We start from the raw sequence: 21,416 nt of genomic DNA, 5'->3' as shown, positions 1-21,416 counted from the left end.
GTTAACAAAATCAACATTAAATACTTACTTGGAAAGATACGTTTCTTTATTAACATTAGTTCTTCTCACGATTCCATGATAGTTGTGAATATAAATGTAGTGTGATATATACAATATGCAAAAGTCATATAATATCGCCTTTTTGTTTGCACAGCCTAAAGGTCTATGGTATTTTATCATATAAAATTTATTTGCAAAGGATTTCTGTTTTAACTTAAGGAGTTCGGTCAACATTTTTCTTATATAAAACATGTGAACAGACGTCAATTTAGTCTACCATTTCTGGTTATAAGGGAAGAAACGACGACACCACTGAATCATTTGTTCACTCGGGTTGCATAAAGATTTTCACTTTCTGTCTTTGTGTTTGAAAAGTCATTAACTTTGTTCTCTTTTCTTTTCTTATTCGGCATATCATAATCGTCATTAACATGAAACCTTGCGAAGTCGGTGAATTCCTCTGACCGACTTTTGCCAAGTCCGTTAATTTGTTTCTTATCATCATCATCGTCGTCCCAGGTAGCGTAATTCTTGACGTCGTCTGCTTCTTGACGCGCCTTTGTATCACGTGACCAGTCCTTCGTATCACGTGACCAGTCATTGCTGTGCAAGTCAGATTTCCATTTCCGACTTCTATCGAAGTCACCCGTTTCTGATTTGGTTTGTTTCGTATCTTCCCGCCATTTTTTCTCCTTTTCGTCGTTAGACGACACATTTCTACTTTTCTTTAAATCACTGGCGTGCCATCTGCGATATTTTTCCTCGTAATTTGTCTCATCCTTGTTTCTGTCGAAAAAATCTTTCTCTTTTACATTTCTTTCGGTACGACCTGTGTCATCTTTAGTCGAAAGTCCATCCTTAGTGGACAGAGCATCATATTCAGACCTGGCGACGGCGTTTGACATGGTCTCCATGAACTCGGAAACACTGGAATCAATGTATGTCTTAGCCCTAGGAATTCCAAAAACAAAGAAGATATTTTCAGGTAGGATGCTATGGAATCGCCTACCGTCGACTGAGTTTGGCCCATACTGCTTTTGGAGCCGTTTGCCATTGACATCACTCTGTGGGTCTACGAGCACTGACGTTACCATGCTGTCCATGGGTAGGTCTAGCCGCTTTTGTATTTCTTTCTTTGGATCTTTTTCTTTTCGAACTTCTTGTGAGATTTCTCGGTTAACCCAAAGTCTAAACATTGCCCATCTGTGTACACCACCTTGACTGATACTTTTGCCTGGCCTCCGAGCTAATCCAAGTTCAGTTAACGAATCCTCCTAAAAGAAATCAGTAACTAATGTTTAATATATTCTTAAATGAAATATTGGCTGATTTTGTAGTCCCCGAGGTTCGTCGTAATAGACATCAGCTTGTCATCCTAAATGAATTAAAGTGTGGTTCAGAATACTTGTGCATATTTGAATACGATACTGAACATTATTGTTTTGAAATGCAAAATTCAATGTAGTACAAAAGTATTGAAGGTTTTCAAATTGACGATAATGATTTTAATGAACAGTTTTCATTAACTCAACAATAACTTTACATTAAGATTCTGTGTGTAATCCGTTTGAGTTTTGTTTTTGGTTACATTGTGACATCCATTCTATCAAACGTTATGTAAGCTGATAATATCATACTGTTTTAGTGTTGGCGTTAAATTCTTGACAAATCAGGAGCAGACATTAAATGTAGTGTTAGATTAAAGCAAAACCAACGTCAAAATGTCAACTAAATACGTATTTATCCATAAAAATAATTCTGTAAATCTTCTGTAAAGAGTTTACTATCACTGACGTTATATTCATCCCTGGTCCATCTCGTAGTAAAACTGGAGGCAGTTTTGGAGATAACAACTGACCAATCACAGGCCTGCAGAAACTTCCTTTGACTATAACAGAAAGAGCGACGCCAAACTTCAAAGCCACATAGCCAACCACAGTGTACCGTTATACAAATCCTTTAATATACATCAAAGGACAAAAGTACCTGTATTTTCTGTTTCCTCCCATTATGCTATGAGATAGTCCAGGGGTGGATGTAATGTCAGTGATAGTAACCCCTGGAAAACCGAGGATGATTCAAACCCCTAAGACACCAATGCCGACCTTATCTCGTATTCTGACTGGAGTTTGGTTGTAATTTCCATTGTCGTGTACAATTTCTTCCTTATATGTGCTGCCGTCAGGGCGGAGTCGGTACGTCACGTGTCTCTGTAACCAGGGTGATATCAATGAAAATGGTTCATGATAATAACAATTACACGTAAGCACACGCTAAACACATAAAATTCTATTTGCGGACATTCAACTCTGTGAAAAACCAAAAGTACGTCAACATACTCATGTTTTCACTTTTTATTAATGCGTTTGTATCGAGTAAGAGAAATGAATGAGTGCTCTTTTTATGCGCCTACAGTTTCCCGAATATCGTGCATCTATAGAACCGATTATTTTTACAGTTCAAAATTTATCGATCTAGACGTAAAGCTGGAAATTGATTTTCAGCCAATCAAAAGTTTGCGATTTACGCAATCTAACATAAAATACCAATTATATACAATAGATAGAGCATAACTTCAAACCTGTGGTGGAACTTCTCGATCATGTGTACTGTCCCTCTTTGGCTGTTCTCGGTAAGTTGAACCGTCCGGGCGGACACGATACACGGGCGCATCCTATCAACAAAAATAACTGGACTATTTATCATAGTCATCTTGTTATAACGTCAGACTAACGTAGTTGTTGCAAATGATAATGTTCAAAATACAGCTTATGTTTTAAGACAATGGCCATGTATTCTCTTAATCACCCAAAATGCATATGCTTTTTATATTTAGCAGCGTTACATTTATTAACATTTTCGTATTACAATGTTAAACAAACAAGTCCGACTTTCAAACAATGGATCTACCAATAGCAGGCCGAGGGAATCTGCGCACGTGAAAAAAAATACAACTGTTTTCCGTCAGTGCCGAATACAGCAAATATAAATGAGGTAGGTATATTCCGACAATGCTAATGCTGGTTGCAGGACAAATGTATTGATATTTCAATGTAAGATCTTCCAACGTGCCAATGTACAAAATGGGCATATTACAATACAAACCGGTGATGGAACGTTGGTTGGTTCTGGATATGAGTCATCATTTACTGTTGTCCCTCTAATATCTCGATCATTCGTATTGTTCCGATTCGACTGTTCCAGGTAAGTTGTGCCGTCTGAGCGCACTCGGTATACAGGAGCATTCTGTAAATACAAATGATCAAAAACAACATGTTTTGGTCATAATGATATTGCAATAATCTCAAAGCAAAGCTGTTTGTGCACTATTTTTTTCAGGATTGCGGCATTAAACATATCATGCTCAGCTGACTCTGACTAAACTGTGTGTGATTGTGACGGAATGATATAGCAGTTTATAATCTGTTAAGTAATGGAAACCGTGCAAATAAATAGGTTGTCTTTTTATCAAGGAATAAACTCAATTGAAAAGGCATAAAACAGACACAAGTCAATCAATAAGGCCTAAAGAGTAATGAATCACCCACGACCTTTTAACGACGTTTTTATAAACCATATCGCACTAAAAATATATTCTTACTGAATAAATCGATGGACTACAAATATCTTAGCACACAGAGGTTTAAATTTCACTAGATTGCAATCGTAACCTGCAAAACATCTTAAATGGTCTATGCACATTAGATAAGAGAAATCCAAATACATACAAAAATATAAAAAAAATCTCAGTCCTTGTAAATAAGATAAGATATAATGTAAAAAGTTTTCACACCCAAAATAAGATAATGTTATTACTATTTTCTTCTGTAATTACTACCAAGAACATAAAAGCACAAACCTCTCCTGGAAAGTTGGTCGGTTCTGGACGTGATTCGTCCTTGACCTTTGTCCCTCTAATGTCACGACCTTGAGTGACCATGCGCGGTCTGGGTGAATTATAATTTTGTTGTTGTTGTTGTTGATATTGTGTATTGTCCTGATCCGGCTGTTCTCTATAAGTGGTACCGTCCGCACGGACTCGATATACGGGAGCATTCTGTAATAAATATCATATTGCATTATTGCCATTTCAGGGGTCTTACTGCAACGAAATGTCCTATTTAAATACATGTATGTTGTCTTTGAGATATTATGTATCATTCTATGTATGAAATGATTACAGCATGGCAACTCTGATGGAATAGACAATGGTAATGGTATATTGTTTTAACGATAATGTTTATATTGATTTAAATCATATTTGTTTAAACTTTATAAGTGTGAACCAACTTATTGGTTACTTAATTTCACGATTTAGCCTTGTATGGTTCTCATTTAACTTTCTTATAAACATTTACGCGGTGATTAAATGTTGTGAATCAGTTTGTATATTATATAAGTTATATTATTTAAGTTGTATATTATTGAAGTCATAGTATCTAACTAATATTATTCAAGTACCTTTGGAAAATATAAGCTTCAAGTTATAACAGAAGAAATGTGTTCGTTGTAACTGATCGCATTTACATTGGTGATGCGGTTATATTTGTATAGTTGGTGCCATTCATGTAAAATAGAGGACGCTTTGTCGTCTGCAGCATCTGGTTCGTACTCTTCTTTTCTTTTTGTCTCCGAAACCTATTTATTTGCGATAAATCTTTGTAATATTTTGTTATTATTTTGATTTAAATTATTATTTTATCTTAGATTTATTTTTAGAATTCCACCATACCTCACCATCCCCATGGACGAAAGAGAACCCGAAGAAACATTCGCCAATATTATTGTAAAGCGGTATGGTGAATTTGTTAATATTTTTTTCTGATGTGACCAAATCTACCTTATCAGAACAAGCAAAGAGGAATGATGTGCTGTGTATCTAGATATACTGCCTAATGTAGTTTACCATACATATAATATGTTGTGTGACACTGGTGTCATGTATACACTGCCTAATGTAGTTTACCATACATATAATGTGTTGTGTGACACTGGTGTCATGTATACACTGCCTAATGTAGTTTACCATACATATAATGTGTTGTGTGACACTGGTGTCATGTATACACTGCCTAATGTAGTTGACCACACATATAATGTGTTGTGTGACGCTGGTGTCATGTACCCTGTATAGTTTTCGGTTACAAAGATCTGTCGTCATAAAATCTCACATTATGTTGTATCTCATTTGGTATTTAAACAAGAATTAAGCATTCGACTTAAGTGCTCACTGATTCATACTAGAGTCTATAAATAGTAATCTACTTCCCACTTTCAATATTAGTTAGTTCTATAAAGAATACTTCCTTAATATTCGTAAAACCGTCCGTGTTATTGAAAAAGCCACTAACTCACACATGACAATAGTCTTACGCAGGATAAGGACTCGTGACTAAAATGCCGAGGAGTCATTTGGATCTTGATTTGACTTTAACGATGAATCTGTTTTTGTGACAATCATAAATATGATTTGATTTTAGTATAAATGTTATGCACAAGGGATATCGTCACTTAATGAAACCAGTCAAAACACGATTTTGCATAAAGAACTATGAAGGCCTATAATTATCAGAAAAAAACTAGATGGAATGTATAAGCTTCCGTAAAGAAGATCAAGCAATTGTTTGCCTTTACTTACATACCTGTAGTTGTGATTTGGTTGCTTCTGGTGGCAGCGGAGGCAGCACCCGTACCCCTCTCGTGTCTCGAAGTTCTGAGGACATCGGTAGATTATTCCTGCCACCTCCTTTCACTTCTGTGTCTTCACGGTGCACTTGACCGTTAGACAAGACCCTATACGTCACTGGCTTCTGTTGTAACAATGATTTTACACGGTGTAAGCAAATTAAACAGATTGTAGAAAACATTGATGAATAACTCTAAGAACATCAAAACCAATGTGATGGCAACACTTAATCAAAATGTTAAAAAAATTAAGAAGTGCCCTTCTTATGACGACATCCAAAATTCTCTAAAATATATTTTCATCTTTCTTTTCTGTGTTTTTATAGCTAGATGTTTGCTCTCTGATTTTTCAAATCCATCCTACCAAAATGAAAAAAAGGCAAAACAAAAATATGCGATTGGAATTCTGATGATATTTCTTGCGAATATCTTAACAAGATTTCTATTTTCATATTGCAGAAACGTAATTATTAAACATTTACCTGTACAGGTGTAAACGTAGTCTGCGGTTGTTGATTTAATTCTCTCTGGTAGGGACGAAACCCTGGCTAAAATAAAATAAAAATAGATGATATAGTATGAATATTCTTACATCCTGTTTACATACCTACCAAGGAATTATTTCGTATAGTGGGAGAGCAATATAAACCAGACGCAATACTTGTTATACAGTGTATGTAACTATACGCGACAGGGACTCGCCATCACGCCATGATGTGTATTGATACGCCTTCTTTAAGACATATAACACCCATTCAATGAAAACTAATCCGATCTTAATGTGACTTTTACTTTATATCATGACCATATTTTATAAAACACACTGGTGTATACCAAGACATGGAAAGGAGGAAATTAAACATGCATTGTCTATTCAAGTATAACTCAATTTGCTTAATAACTATGCTGGAAGCTATGTTGACAGACGACTTGGCAATAAGGACAATTTTTCTGTATCCTTTGAGTGGTCATTATAGACAGTTTTCACTGTACGACAACGTAATAAGCGACGTTAATATTTTTAACAATGTAGTCTCCATAATATAGCTACCTCAGCTATAATACTGTAACTGATAATATCTGATATCATACATAGTGTTCGGTTGTCAGCAACTTTAACAAAAGATTAAAACACAACAGGACCCCCGACAGGGTTACCGAGATATGATGTTACACAGGCATGTATAACGCGAATGGGCCGATGATTATATTTATAATGACACTACTTTTAACTGTCATTATAACAATAAAATGCGCAATTAAGTATACAGTGTTTTCCTTTCTATCATGAAAGTCTATTCAGGCAAACATTTAAAATGAAATACTTGCTCATTGAATACTCAATATTTCCTATTTCTTTATAGATAATATTCAATGGCATTTTCAATTTTGAAGGTATTTTATTACCTCAAGGTCAATAACTGTATGATAACTAATACTGCCACTTTAATTCCATAATAGACCATATGGTATTAAGTATCTCTCTATTCAAAATAAGTTTTCAATAAGTAGCCTGATGAACAAAGTCTGCAAATGTTTTTGTTAGCTAACGAACTATTATTATAATAAGATCCTTTAAACTGGAGAAAACAGGTTTGCAATTGAAGGGGCTTGTTTAAGTTTAGAAATGTGTCTTTCATCATTTTTAACGTAAATATCATGATTAATAGACTCTTAGTTATGAGCAGGGTTGTGTTTTAGTACCCGACACACTGATGTTTAGTGTTCAGTAATCGAGAAGCAACTGGTTTGACAATTATCACCGTATATAAATAGGTGTGGTGGTAGATGCTTTCGGTGGGATTGCACTACAAGTTATACATTAAATATCGCTATCACAAGAAGACACAATTCAAATATTAAACAGTCGTTCCAAATGACCATACAATTACTATAAGCATCACGTAGCATATCACAAGGCCCTTGCGTAATGACATAAGTAGAGAGTAATAACACAATAACGAAGCATTAACAGCTGAGAAATTTACTGTAGCAATTGTTTTATACTTATACCACTGAGAGAATGGTTTTTAAATGCTTTAAAACATATATTTTCACATAATGTATTACGTTCAGTTAATCATTGATTTTATCCTCTATCAACTTTATTTCTGGCGGTTCACTGCATCTGAGATGATACGGATGACTGGAGAAATTTATCAGCAAAATCTTTGCGTATACTATACATTTATACTCTACTCAACAAACAACCCATTTCTTTATGATTTGGTCTAATAAACCACCTGTAGATATCAATAAGCCTCTATATAGTCACCAGTTTCTCACGAATATTGTCACAGGGTTTTTCCTTTTCTCTTCGCTAACCTTTACAAGACCCGTCGTATCTCACTATATATAATTATCACAGTCTAATTATCTGTTTGCTTGAGGGAGAAAACGCTATCAAGTTCATAACAAAACCTCACCACACCGTTACCCTAGCATGATTTTTTTTTTACTAAAATGGGTCTAGCACGCTAAGATGAATATTTACAGCCTAATAACTACTGACAGTTTGAAAATAGAAATCCAAATAGTTTTCATTTCTTCCCCACTCTGATTTGAATCATCTGTTTATGGCTTGCTCATTGCCTGAATGTTCAGGCATAGTACTTAGTAAACGAAGCCATGGACAGATTATTTCAATCAAATTCTTCTAGCTTCGGCATTACAATGATGTAATGTAATATGTAATGCAACGTAAAATGTAACATAGTGGACATAGACATTAAAATGTCATTATCCGTATCAACTTAAACCAGACAGGCCTACCATTATTAAAATACACATATGCAATGTAGTTAATATAACACAATCGGAGTTTTAAAATGGTCTATAATGAATATCAACAGATATGTTATCAGGTGATTTTAATAGTACTTCCTGGTATTTCGACATGGGTATAAATGTATACGAAGATGTGGTGTCAGTCATTCCTTATTATTACACATGCACGTATAGTTCAAAAATCTTCTATGAAATATCGGATCAAGTCTAGTATACGCAAAAGTAGTTTCTGTAAACATCTATATTACTTAATTACTTATTCTGTATCCTACATTCAGAATATCTTATCCTATCACTAAAACGTAAACCTTCAAACCAAAACAAGCCCTAACGCTATCACTAACCCTAACCCTAAACTAGTTTCTTTGGAACTACTTTTTCGTAATCTAAACTTGACGCGGAATATCAATAAACTTACCTCGACGAAAGAGCTTCTCTCTGCCATGTTTTTGTCTGCCCGATCACGAACGTCCTTGTGGGCACCTCCGATTATAACGCAAATAAACAGATTTAAATGCACAGAGGATGTAGCTATATATATATATAGTATGACTACCTGCTATATACCCCGTCACGGTCTCTAAACACACAACAGGAACACATATTCGTCTTATAATTGTTTAACACCGCTTAGCTAGGTTTTTATCAAGGTATAGTGTTTTCCGTATTTTGCAGTGACTAGCACGATTTATAAACGTTAAAGCTATGATCGTGATGTTGATAATTGCTTTTGGGAATACGCCTATCGGGATACTGTGTAATAATTTCAAGCAAAATCTTATAATACTTGGGTATGGCATAAATATAATTATACTTTTTAGATAAATTGGTTATTAATACAGTACATCATTTAGCCATTGATGACGTGAGAAAAAAAATATGGGTATTTAAAAAATATCCAACTTGGGCTGTATATCATAACATATTAGTGATTTTTTGAATTCTGATCTATCAGAGTTATTCCCCTTCGGCAAAGGAAGGCAAGTAACTCTGATAGATAAAATGTGATTTTGGCACTGATCCACAAATGAACATATCCCTTTAAACCACTCCTCCATCTCACACACATATATAGTAACACAAACAAATCACGAGATCTATCAAAGACCAACTGAATAGTTAGCTAACCGGTTTAAACAATACTGGGAATACTGAAAAGCCTTTTCTCATTGCATCTACTTTCGCAAAAAGTAAAGTTTAAGGTCAGAAAGGTTTATTTTTGATAACCGTAATTAAAAACCATAATTCAAAATAGAAGTTGACTAAATGAGATACTGTCAATCGACTTGTTTTCGCGTGACATCGATTTTCGCGAATTAAATCACCACAAAAAAAGTTTTATATAGGGGAAAATTAAACTTTAGAAGCCTAGATCGCGAAGTAAAGTTACCATTGAAATGAAGTCGATGTTAAGACGAAGTAAGCTAACCTTTATTTTAAGGCGAAACCTTTGGAGATGGCTAATATAGGCTTTGCCTGATACCAAATCCTTTTGCATCTTATTTGGAATAGAAGATGTTGAAATTGAAGGCCAAACTTTTTTAAAGCTACAATTTCAGATTCCCATTCGGTCACTATATACCTATGGTCTTTATCATCGGGTACATATTTTTGAGTATTTACTATTTCGACAGATTGGTGTGTAGTGGACATTGTATTACAAGGATTGATATGAATACGTATATCATGCGGTATATTTATATTATAGAGCAATAACACAAACGCCATAGTGTACTCTCATCATTATAAGGCGATAGGTTTCACACTATTTTTGTGTTATAAGCTTACCGTCATGCATTGTATCATAAAACTTAATTCTTACATGTTCATTTCATTACATAACCGACAATGTTAGTTACATTATGTTGGTTTCACTAGCTCAAAATTTTGACCCTAGACGACTCCCCATGTTTACACTGGAGTTGAGTATGCCATGGCCCATTTTCATCAACATTCTGTAGTTTTAAGGAATTCATTAAACTTAAAATTCCCCATTGGAAATCATTACAGAAGCTAAGGAAAAACTTATGTTATTAAGGACCCTTCCTTATCATCTGTAATGCTTTCCTATGGAGAATTTTAAGTTAAGGAATGTCTTGAAGTTAGGAATGTTCATGAAATTAGGACCATGTACCGTAGATTGATATACCACTTGTGTTCTTACCATCTTCTAGTGGGAATGTCTTCCATCTCAGTCATTCATTTTTCAGGCATTTTACTAGAACAGCGATAATTTCCCGTTTCTGTGTATATGATTATTTTGCTCGAAAAATGCAAAATAGAATTTATATTAAGAAGTAAAATGCTATTAAACTTTAGGTTTTGAACACAGGTGTGAGACATACACTTTGCACAAATCATCCATTAGATAACATTATCACCATAACATAATGCGAAGTGATCATATTTAAGCTAATATAAATATTCTTAAATTTGATTGGAAAAAAAAAATAATAATAAAGGAATTGAAATTTGGTATTTGAAAGTTTTCAGATAAAGTCTTACATGCGCTTGTTACAAGTAATTTGAAGTTAACGTATCCCTTTATATGAAAAGCAATCGTCATAAATATAGGATCCTAACAATGAATATCATTTCATACGGAATGTTATGAAGCGACTCTTTCAGTTTTTATTTTTGCAAGCCTTGGTTAGCAAAAATGAAAACTTCTAGACTCCTTTCATCAAATCTCCTATGAAATGTACATAGTTTTAGGATATGTTATCACATATAGGGATTAGATTTCGCTTTTATGTTAACCAAGCTTGTATGGAGCAATTACTCTTAGAATATATTCTATGGGGCGCGTTAGCACAACTACCTACATATCAAAGAACTTCAACGCTAGAACATACAACGAAGATCCAGCGGAGGCAGTCATTTTATCCCGCCGTCCTTGCAATTCTGACGTCATGTCATTTTTCCTGACGGCATTATACGGTTTCTATTATGAAGTTACATTGGGTTTCCTGCTCGGGAAATAACTCTTTATTATATAAGACTAGTGATATAATACGGCCGGATTCACTGGATAAAATGCTAATGATATGTTTTGAACAAAATACTGTATGTTTATAACGATATATTTCCGTCGACCTCCAGTGGTTCGTTATAACTGTGTTTTACTGTACTTTAATTCTGACAGAAAGTTATTGGCCCTATTGGTCCTATGCATAGTAATACCTGTCGCATGAAATTAGCCAATCGCAACCCAACAAAATTTATGAAATGTGTTTTAATGAGGCATCACGATAGTTTTATCATACATATAGTCAGATACATATCAGATTACCTGTCTTATACATAATGAAAGAAAATATTTGCTTGTATTCACAATAAATATATCCATACGATTGTGTTTATGTAACATTAAATTTATCAAAATTAAATAACGGGAGGTTATTAAAATTAAATTTATGGTGCTCCCTTAAATGATGTCTGATTATTGAACTGGTTGGATATATTAGATATTTCATAGCCATTCAGTATACTTAATTTGTTTATCAAATAGTACCCACATATCCTTATACCACTCTTGAAAAATAAATTCTTGATGACTGAGTTGTTGATCACTGAAATCAATATCTCCATCTAGAATTAATGTAAACAGAGCCATTTGTATTATGTATAGTTATGTGTATTAAATCCCATGTACCTATCATCTATTTACATATCATGACTAAGGCTCATTACTATGGCAAACCGCCCTGAAATATATTTGTCCCTTTAATCCCCACGCAATCCCTCTCTATATTAGCCCTTTAATTGCCGTGCTCAGTCCCTTGGTACCCATCCGCCATATTTGACTAAGTCATTAAAGTCTAAGTGTAACGAATCATACTAAACAATAGTAATATCTACACGAACGCATATCAACTGTGTTGTGATGTTCCTCGACATTTTCGATGATATTTGAAGTCTTTATGTAATTAAGGATGTAAATCTAAAACGGCAGTAAATATTGTGTGATATGTGACAATCTGTGATTTATTGTGTGTAAACAATGGCTAAATGTTCATCAAGACAATTGGCATTTGTATTCTTCAATTTCCTATTTTTGGTAAGTATATTTCTTCTATTTCTTGCGTCTACACATGGCACGATAATGTTTTACTCCATTTATTTAACGAATAGTACCAGAGTATTTTGAATTCATTCTCCTCAAATTCAGTTTATATGTATATACATTTGTTATGTGTGTTATGAGCGTTGTATGAAAACATTTATCAAGCAACTCGAAGAAGAAATCGTTCAAAAATGTATATCTTTTTTAGAATACAGAGCATGGCAATAGAGAGAAAATAGTTTTTTCCGCTCATGCTTTTCAAATAAATGTACATATATTTTCCCATTGTGGTTGCTTTAAAATTAAGGATTTTTTTTATACATTTATCATTGTTACAAATCATTAGTTATTTGAAGCTTCTATCTCATTCTCCAAATATTTTTAATTCCTAATAAATAGCAAATAATGAATTTATTCTGTATTTTATTACAGAAACAACCAGATAGTTTTTAAATCGCATACCTTATGTAGCCAAGAAAATATGTAAGAAATAATTTCGGATACCAAAAATTGACTGCAAATAGGCGGGAACGCATCTTTAACCCATCTTAAACAATATTTGTGTAGTTTATTTTTTCTTGTTGTTTTGTTATATCATTATAAGTTCTGCACTGCATATAGAGAAATAAATGTAAACGTAGTAATGAATATAACTTTTGAGTCCTGGATATGAGGTTACATTAGGCATATATTGTTTAATTTATTTAGAGATTTTGTATTGTAACTAACGTTTATAAAGCGCATGAAGCCAGTTGAATGATTTTCACAGCTTAATCCATCAAATCTGATCTTTTTCAATAGTTTAATTAAGAAAAAATAACATGTCAATTTTTCTTCCAGTAACGACATATATAACTATAAAACTTAGATGGCGTTTATGTACTTATATCATACACTGTGATTTTTTATATAAAGGACGTTTGTAAGTTAGATTGACTTTGCTCAATTCATTTGCTAATTATGGCAATACAATCTCACTAAATAATTTCATATTATTTATTTTCACTGTTTCTGTTACAGTGCCTTGGGCTCGTTCTCGTTGGATTTGTGTCATGGACTCTAGCAACCATTCCTAATGCAAATGAATTTATTTCTGGTACACATGTAAGTATCTCTGCATGTACTACAAAAGCAAAAATGTAAACTAAGAAATCGCCTTTGATAACACGTTTGGAAAATGCAATTAACGAATTGTCAAAGAGGGTGCTAAGAAAGTAATTAAACTGGTAAACATTTTTTATCAATATAGTATGAAATACAACTTTCCCCCAAATAAAGAATTTGATTTACCCAAGACCAATCCAATGTGAAAGTTTAATATAATTCTAACGATACACCTTCTTCATTTTAATGTAGACGGACATATTTTCTTTGGCTTTCTTATTATTATTATTTATTATTTCCTATCATTGAAAAAAAGTTTCATTATAATTTTGCATTTCTTTACCTTGTTCATATGTCAATGTTCAAATGTGCATTTCAAGTGCAAACAGTTTTCATTGGTAAAATAAGTGATTTCCATTTTTAAAAAAATCCATGAAAATGTTATTTTAACAAATTAATCAATGTATCTATTACAGTAAAATCTGTCTTAGCGACCACCTAAGTATAACGGCCACTTTCTCGGGATCTCTAAGAGTCAATTTCAACAGAATTTACCTTATCTATAAAAACACTTTTCTTTAAAGGCCAATTTTCTTGGTTCATAAATTGGTTTTTATAGACAGATTTAAATGTAATATATTATCAAATAAATCTTAGAAAACAATCAACTGTATGACATAATGCTTTTAATCGAAATTATCATTTTTTCTGATAGATCGTCACTTTGACAAGTTTATGTCTTGGTTTCGTGATCCTGGTTATCGGTGAGTATAATCTCACACTATGTTGTTCTGTGCTTTTTCTTTTTCAACAATCCGCATATTGTATGACTTATAATTAGCTTAACAACTATTTTCAGCTATGTGACTATTGAAAAATTTGGTTTCAACTAAACTAATGTTGCCCATTGCGTTTCTTCTATTTACTTAAATAGTTTATTTTAATAAAAATATTTAAGACATTTTAAACACATATAGTACTTATTTTCTCCAAAACAAACTTTCTACCTTTTGTTTTTGCATATTACAGTGTTATCTGCCCTTGTGGGAAAGTGAGGATTGTTACGTCATGTTTTTGTGAGCGTAACGTTAAACTTTCAAAAGAAAACCACGTAACATTCGCTCACAAAACACAAATATACATTGTACCTTCAAGGGCAGATAACTCTATTATATGAAAAGACAACAAACTCGTATAAGGCAAAGAACTCTATTAAAATTATGTTACAGAGTGGACGTCATAAAATTTGGAAAACTTTTGCCAAATCCCATTGTATATACAATGTCACAATTAAATATGTTTTAATCACAAACAGGGGGAATAGGGTGTGCGGCAGGATTCTGCAAAGGATTATGTATACTGAAAACAGTAAGTAGACTAACCTTAATTTACATACTTTGATACATTAAACTAATTCATTTTTGTATGATAAATCGCGAAAATAATTCGCCACAAAAATGTTTCACAAATGATAGCAACAATAAACCATACGAGTCTAAGACGCCACAATGATGCCATACGGCACCAAAACGCGAAATCTTGGTGTCGCGAAAATAAGTTTGTTTACTTTATAGCATAATGAATATTGTGTACAGCTGTTTATATACGCTACATGGTGTTCTTATTCTGTATTTGTATATTACAGAGTTATCTACCCTTGCGTGTAGTACTGATTGTAACGCCATCAACACAATCAATGCTTTCCCGCAGGGGAGGTAACCCTGTAAAATGCGAAGACGGAATTTATCATATATATATACATTTGTATATTATAATTGGCATTGTATCTAATCTAACATTTATGTCATGAATTAAGTTTGTGTTATTCTCTGTTTTCTAAGGTAACCTAAACCCATGAAATATGTATGGGTTATCCGTTGCATATACGTATTATTGCATAGTTTCCTAATCTGAACAGTTAATGTCTTTTCAATATCAAACTGTCTGTATTGGGTTACACATACTTAACGTGAAAATGGTTTCTTTCTTTTGTAGTATGTTGCGTTCATGATTACCTTGCTGTTCTTGGAGCTAGGACTCGTGTTTTTTATATACGCAGAACAAACACAGGTAACATTATTTCTCGCCTTAAGTTAGATGACTTAATATGAGGCTACCAGTTATCGTATGTAAAGCAAATAGTTATGGAAAACTGCATTATACTATATCTGCTTCCTATTATATTTTGTTAGTAGCATTGTCTCAAACAATTCTTAAGTATTGATGTCACTACTATTTTAATTTCATACAGGTCTAAAAAAAAGTGTGCAAATTCTGTGAATCATTATTAGAGAAGTTTACAATTTTTTTATAATACCAATTAGATAAAAAAAATGTGAAACGAATGCTTATAATTAATTTTATTAAATAAAATAACTCATAATGTAAGATTCGATTGATTTTTTTTACTTTTTTTATGAAGACGTAATGGCAGTGTTATTTTGTTCCTTGCTATATGTAAATAAAGAATAGGCCAATCAGAAAATCAGAGTAGTATGAACACAAAAAAAAATTATAAATGCTTATAAAAAATATGAATTATAAAGAAAATAAAGAAAGCCTTTATCTTTTTCGAATGCCGAATAAATAATGGAAGTAACACTTCATTTTTTGAACAGTCCTAATTATTTGTCATCTATGAGCCAGACTAGACATCAATTCAGAGCCCAGTTTCAGATTAAAGCTTTACTACTGAGCACAGAACAATATTTTAACTAGTTATACAATGCTTAAGATTATAATTAAATTTTATTGATATCATTATTTAAATACTTTTAGATCCCTAGCGTCATGGTTGATTCCTGGGGCGGTTTGAATGCTGACACACAGTATAAGATACAGGAAGAGGTAAAGAGAATTTACCAGTCGAAAGATTGACTTAATGTCGCTAGATACATACATCTGTTTGAGATCAAATTTTTAAGAATATATTTGACGTCAGAAATCGAAATGAAATTCCGTTAATGTGCTTTTGATAGGTATAAAGTCTTAATTAGCAGGTAGCAATGCTTTCATTACCAAAATCATTTAACGACAAATTGCCAGTTGTTTTGATAGAAATATTACTTTACAAGATGCACATTGCGTTTTTTAAATGAAAAAAAGAATATACATTCATATGTTAATATATTGCCAAATCACATATGTAATATTTTTGTCTCAAAAATAACGCAGAATAATGATATTATTGTTTTCTTTACAGCTGAAATGTTGTGGTATAGAAAACTATACAGAGTATGGAACGGACGTGGAGTCCTATCCCTCGAGTTGTTTTGTTGTGTATGACGTCACTGGCATCATCGAAAAAACAATAGATACTCTGTTTACGGTAAGAACGATTTGTCTAAAAGCAAAATTTTTAATATGATAAAGTTATTTTTACATTCTTGCTTAAAAATGAACATCGTTAAAACCGACTATGCAGTAAGTGAATCAATGATGTTAAAATCCATATTATTGTTTCACGGATCAAACGTTGGCGTTCACATCCTTCTCAAGTGAAATCGTGAAGTATGACATGACAAAATACATTCGATGCATACCCTTTTGGGTCACATTAAGCGTGGTTTATGTTACAGGCGAACTGTCTGACTCAGATGCAGAACTGGCTAAATGATCACATTCCAATATGGGCTTCTGTCATCCTAGGCATAGCAGTGATAGAGGTAGGTAAACACCAACTATTGAACAGAAAAAACAACGTGTTACTGAATATAAGAGAAAATCAAGTGCCACAAATGTGTTAAGAAAAAAAAAGAAAACTGAACTTGAAATAGATCAAACAAAATACAAACATCAGGCTGTGAACAGAAGTTGTGTTTGCTAAACTATTTAGGTACATTGCGTTGCACCATTAACTCTCAATATGAATGTATTAATGTTTGAACCCTATTGATACATTGAACAAACTATGGAATATCCATTTCCCCACCAAAGCCTATACCTTTCTTGAAAAGAATTACAATAGTCAAACCAAATACAAAGTTTGGAGCATGTCATAAGTAGTATTTATAAGATAGAGAGTTAAATAGCTCAACATGATATTGTTTGATTAATCTAAGTTCGTATTAAGAAAAAAATATAAATCATCTTAATTAACAAAGAGTGTGAACGCGTATATTGCATAGCATGACGTGTGCCTGAAAATTGCCAAGCGTGATTTTACATTTAAAAGAAATACCATACATATGACACTGCTGAAATGGGTGTTATTTCGGTTTTTGGAAAAAATAACCCCAAATCAATGACTATTCTTTCCACAGTGTTTGGGTGGCTTGACGTCCTGCATATTCCTACAAAGAGTCCATAAGAAGCTGAAAGTCAAACCTAATGAAGACGAGGAACAAGACGTTGAAGATACAAATATGGAATCCGTGACTGCAGGATCGTCAAAAGACAAAACCTCAACCGAACAGGAAGAAGAGGACAACAGGATCAATTCATCTGGTCTGATCGTTGTGAGTGAAGCAACGGAACGGGATATACAAGACAATACCACTATAGACTACCTCAATGAGAACAGCGATGATTCATCATCGACACATAAAGATGAAGATACCATTTCAAACGCTAGTAAAGAAAGGGGATCCATATTACTAGTTGCGTCCGCCTCTAAGAAAACCACAAGTGACAGAGAAATTAGTGACATTGTTCCAGAGGATGAAGTGGAGACATTAGTCCTAACACAAACAAATACTTCTGACGTCACAGACGATATGAAAGATGAAAACGATGACAATATTTCAAACCATAGTTTACCCGACCAGACTCTGGTGCTTGTCCCGATTTCTACAAAGAAAGAGACAAACACGACAGCAAATGACCGCAGAGACGAGGAAAATATAAATTATGCAATTCAATCAAATACCGATACCGAAAAATCTGCTGAAAAAGAAGAGCACGATACAAAAGATGATGGAATTGAAAGCGTAGTGATAATACCAGTCAAAGCAACTGATTGCATTGGGCACGATAAAAGAATTGATAATAACAGTCTTTCTGACCACAGCGCATCAGATCAGTCCAACATGGAATCATTTACGGAAAAAGTTGAAAGCGACGGTAATGATAATGAAGAAACTAAGACGGCTATTCTCCTACCTATTGATGTTAGTAATGGGGCGAAAAGTGATGAAATAAAGGAAATTGACAACATTCTCACCAACAACGTGTCTGCTCAATCGAATGAAGAAAGATCTACTGAATGCAATACCGATGAAAATGATGAAATAGAGACCGTCGTTCTAGTACCAGTAAAGGTGGGCGATGCTAGAGGAAATGATAACAAGAAGGAAGATGACAGCATCTCAACCGAAAGCACTTCGAATCAAACGAATAAAGAAACGTCTCCTAAAATAAATGGAAATGGTGAAATAGAGACGGCTGTTCTTGTAAATGTTGATGAAGGTGATGGAAATGAAAACGGTGAAATAAAGGACGATATTTCTAATAAGAGCATGTCAGACAAATCAACTAGAGAAACGCCAAATGAAACTGACAAAAATGAAATTAAGGGAGATAAGAGCGCTGTTCCTTTACCGGTAAAGGAAGGTGATGAGAGGGGAGACGATGAGACGAAGGAAGATGGCATTACACACTACAGTGCTGCTGACCAATCAGACAAAAACGGCCCAGACAGAACGTCACATGAAACGGAAAATAATGACAACACTAGTACTGCATTAGATGAAGTGAAGAAAATAACTCTTATACCGTCATCTGACGGAGACGAAAGGGAAAAGGACGAAAGAGACGATGCTAACATCTCAAACCACAGCGCTTCTGAACAAGCAAACAACAAACCATATGCTGATATTAAAGATACCATTCCGAACAATAGCTCATTTGGCGAGTCAACGTTCGCAGTTTATGTTGACGAGGATCTCGGAGATAAAACAGACGGATTTGGTGATGTTACTGAAAATAATCAGATGAAAGATAACTGTGACATTAATGACAAGAAGGACATTGATGACTCCTCTCTCATACGAGAAAATATCATTGCTAGCGACGACAAAAGTAGAACTGATGAAAAGATACCTCTGGTGTCCCTAAATTTGGACGATGACGCAGGGAAAAAGGACAATGCTGAAGCAGACGATGCCAATACCATACCACCTGTATCTACCGATCATACATCTGAAATCAATAGGAAGGGAGAACAGTGATAAAAAGGAAATCGATGACACTCATACTGTATCGCTTGTACCCTAAATGTGAACGACAATAACGAGAGAATACCCATGACACTGGTAATATCGATACTTAATCGCTTGAATTGGCATCTATTGATTATGTGATGGAAAGAATTACAGGAAAAGATACTCATGCCAACAATGAAATCATTAGAATTATTGTAATTTCTTTTGTCCCGTTATTAATCATGATGCTAGTAATTTGAAAAGTATACAACATCACTTCTTTGGTGGGTCAAAGAGGAAACAGTGTGTTGAGAAGAGATATGCGGGTATCATTGAAAGAGATACTGTATATATACGAAGCATAACATACTAAAGACAAAAAGGGACACCCTAAAAGCAAAATTACAAAAATCAAATTTCAGACCAACGTAAAAAATAAACAATACTTTTTCCCAAATACAAATGACACCGTGATTGGATCGTAAGAAATTACGAAAAAGTTTCGCCCGTATAATGTTTTTGCATTTGTAACTAGTGTTATATGACCTGGAGCGATTTTTATTGGCTTAAAAGTCATTGTGACATCACACATAAACAATAAAATGACGCCAGGAAAAATGACGTGACGTCAGAATTACGATGACCGCGGGACAAAATGGCGGCCTCCGTTGGATTTTTGGAATACATTTTGACGTGAAATTCTTTGTTATGTAGGTATTTGTAGTTATGTGATAAAAAGTATCTTAAATTTGTGTTCATTTCATATGAAATTTTATGAAACTCGTCTCGAAAGTTTTAATTTTTGCTCGCCAAGGCTCGCAAAAATGAAAACTTCTTAGACTCGTTTTATAAAATCTCATATGAAATGAACACTCATGTAAGATCCTATATTTATTATGCATGTTGTCTACTGATCAATTACCGAAATTACAAACTAAACTACACCTACACTTATCGAACTTTAATTCTAATAAATATGATGCTAACGTTTGAAACGATAAACCATCAGTAGGTCAAAGCTATGAGTGGTGAATATAAGCGTGTCAATACAAGGTTTTTATTGCTATATGGTATTTACAGAAACAGACATTCTTTAATCAGTGCAATAATAGGACTAATGGAGCTGGATAGATGCTTCGACAATTACGGGTATACTTTGATTATGTTTTAGCACAAAAATAATTTGTATGTTCATTTTTCATCATTTCATTATATCCTAACAACAGATTTTCATTCCACTCTTGCTTTGTAATTTCATTGAATATGTTGAATAAAATATGTTCTGAATCCTCTCTGCTATAGTTTGAAACCGTTCTATGTAATTTTCATAATGAGGTTGATGAAACCGAAAAACCGCTTTATTTATTTAATACCATTAAAGTCTCACTGTATTTACACCACCGCAATGAAATTAAGAGAGGGAGATATACTGTAATCGCATTCTCCATCTGTCCGTCTGTCCGTCTGACTGTCTGTCTGTTTGTCTGTAGACACAACTTTGTCCGGCGAACTCCTCCTCAAATACTTAACAAATTTTGATAAAATTTGTTACAGTGAACCCTGAGGTAAAAGGGAGTTGAGTAAAATATATAGAGTTCTGTAATGCCCCCTCTTAATGGATTTTTTTTCTAAAT

At 33.7% G+C, this 21,416-nt stretch overlaps 2 protein-coding genes across 2 annotated transcripts; one reads left to right on the top strand and one right to left on the bottom strand.

Moving 5' to 3' along the window:
• Positions 1 to 153: 153 nt before the first annotated feature.
• LOC138325530 (uncharacterized) lies at positions 154 to 9,049 on the bottom strand. The gene is made up of 8 exons (XM_069271275.1): positions 8,891 to 9,049; positions 6,168 to 6,233; positions 5,643 to 5,810; positions 3,860 to 4,057; positions 3,106 to 3,246; positions 2,582 to 2,674; positions 2,106 to 2,210; positions 154 to 1,274 (listed from the first exon to the last, which is right to left on the bottom strand). Exons 1-8 carry the CDS (start codon positions 8,915 to 8,917, stop codon positions 318 to 320), a joined length of 1,755 nt encoding a protein of 584 aa, XP_069127376.1. The 5' UTR covers positions 8,918 to 9,049; the 3' UTR covers positions 154 to 317.
• Positions 9,050 to 12,247: 3,198 nt separating this feature from the next.
• LOC138325528 (myb-like protein X) lies at positions 12,248 to 21,076 on the top strand. The gene is made up of 9 exons (XM_069271258.1): positions 12,248 to 12,532; positions 13,559 to 13,642; positions 14,358 to 14,406; positions 14,958 to 15,010; positions 15,638 to 15,712; positions 16,421 to 16,489; positions 16,845 to 16,970; positions 17,221 to 17,307; positions 17,905 to 21,076. The coding sequence occupies exons 1-9, from the start codon at positions 12,476 to 12,478 to the stop codon at positions 19,807 to 19,809; spliced, it is 2,505 nt and encodes an 834-aa protein (XP_069127359.1). The 5' UTR covers positions 12,248 to 12,475; the 3' UTR covers positions 19,810 to 21,076.
• Positions 21,077 to 21,416: the final 340 nt, after the last annotated feature.

The sequence above is a fragment of the Argopecten irradians genome, chromosome 6, assembly GCF_041381155.1.
Source record: "Argopecten irradians isolate NY chromosome 6, Ai_NY, whole genome shotgun sequence".
NCBI classification, from domain to species: domain Eukaryota; kingdom Metazoa; phylum Mollusca; class Bivalvia; order Pectinida; family Pectinidae; genus Argopecten; species Argopecten irradians.
Note: the sequence above shows the minus strand (reverse complement) of the source record. Positions and strands in the feature narration are given on the sequence as shown.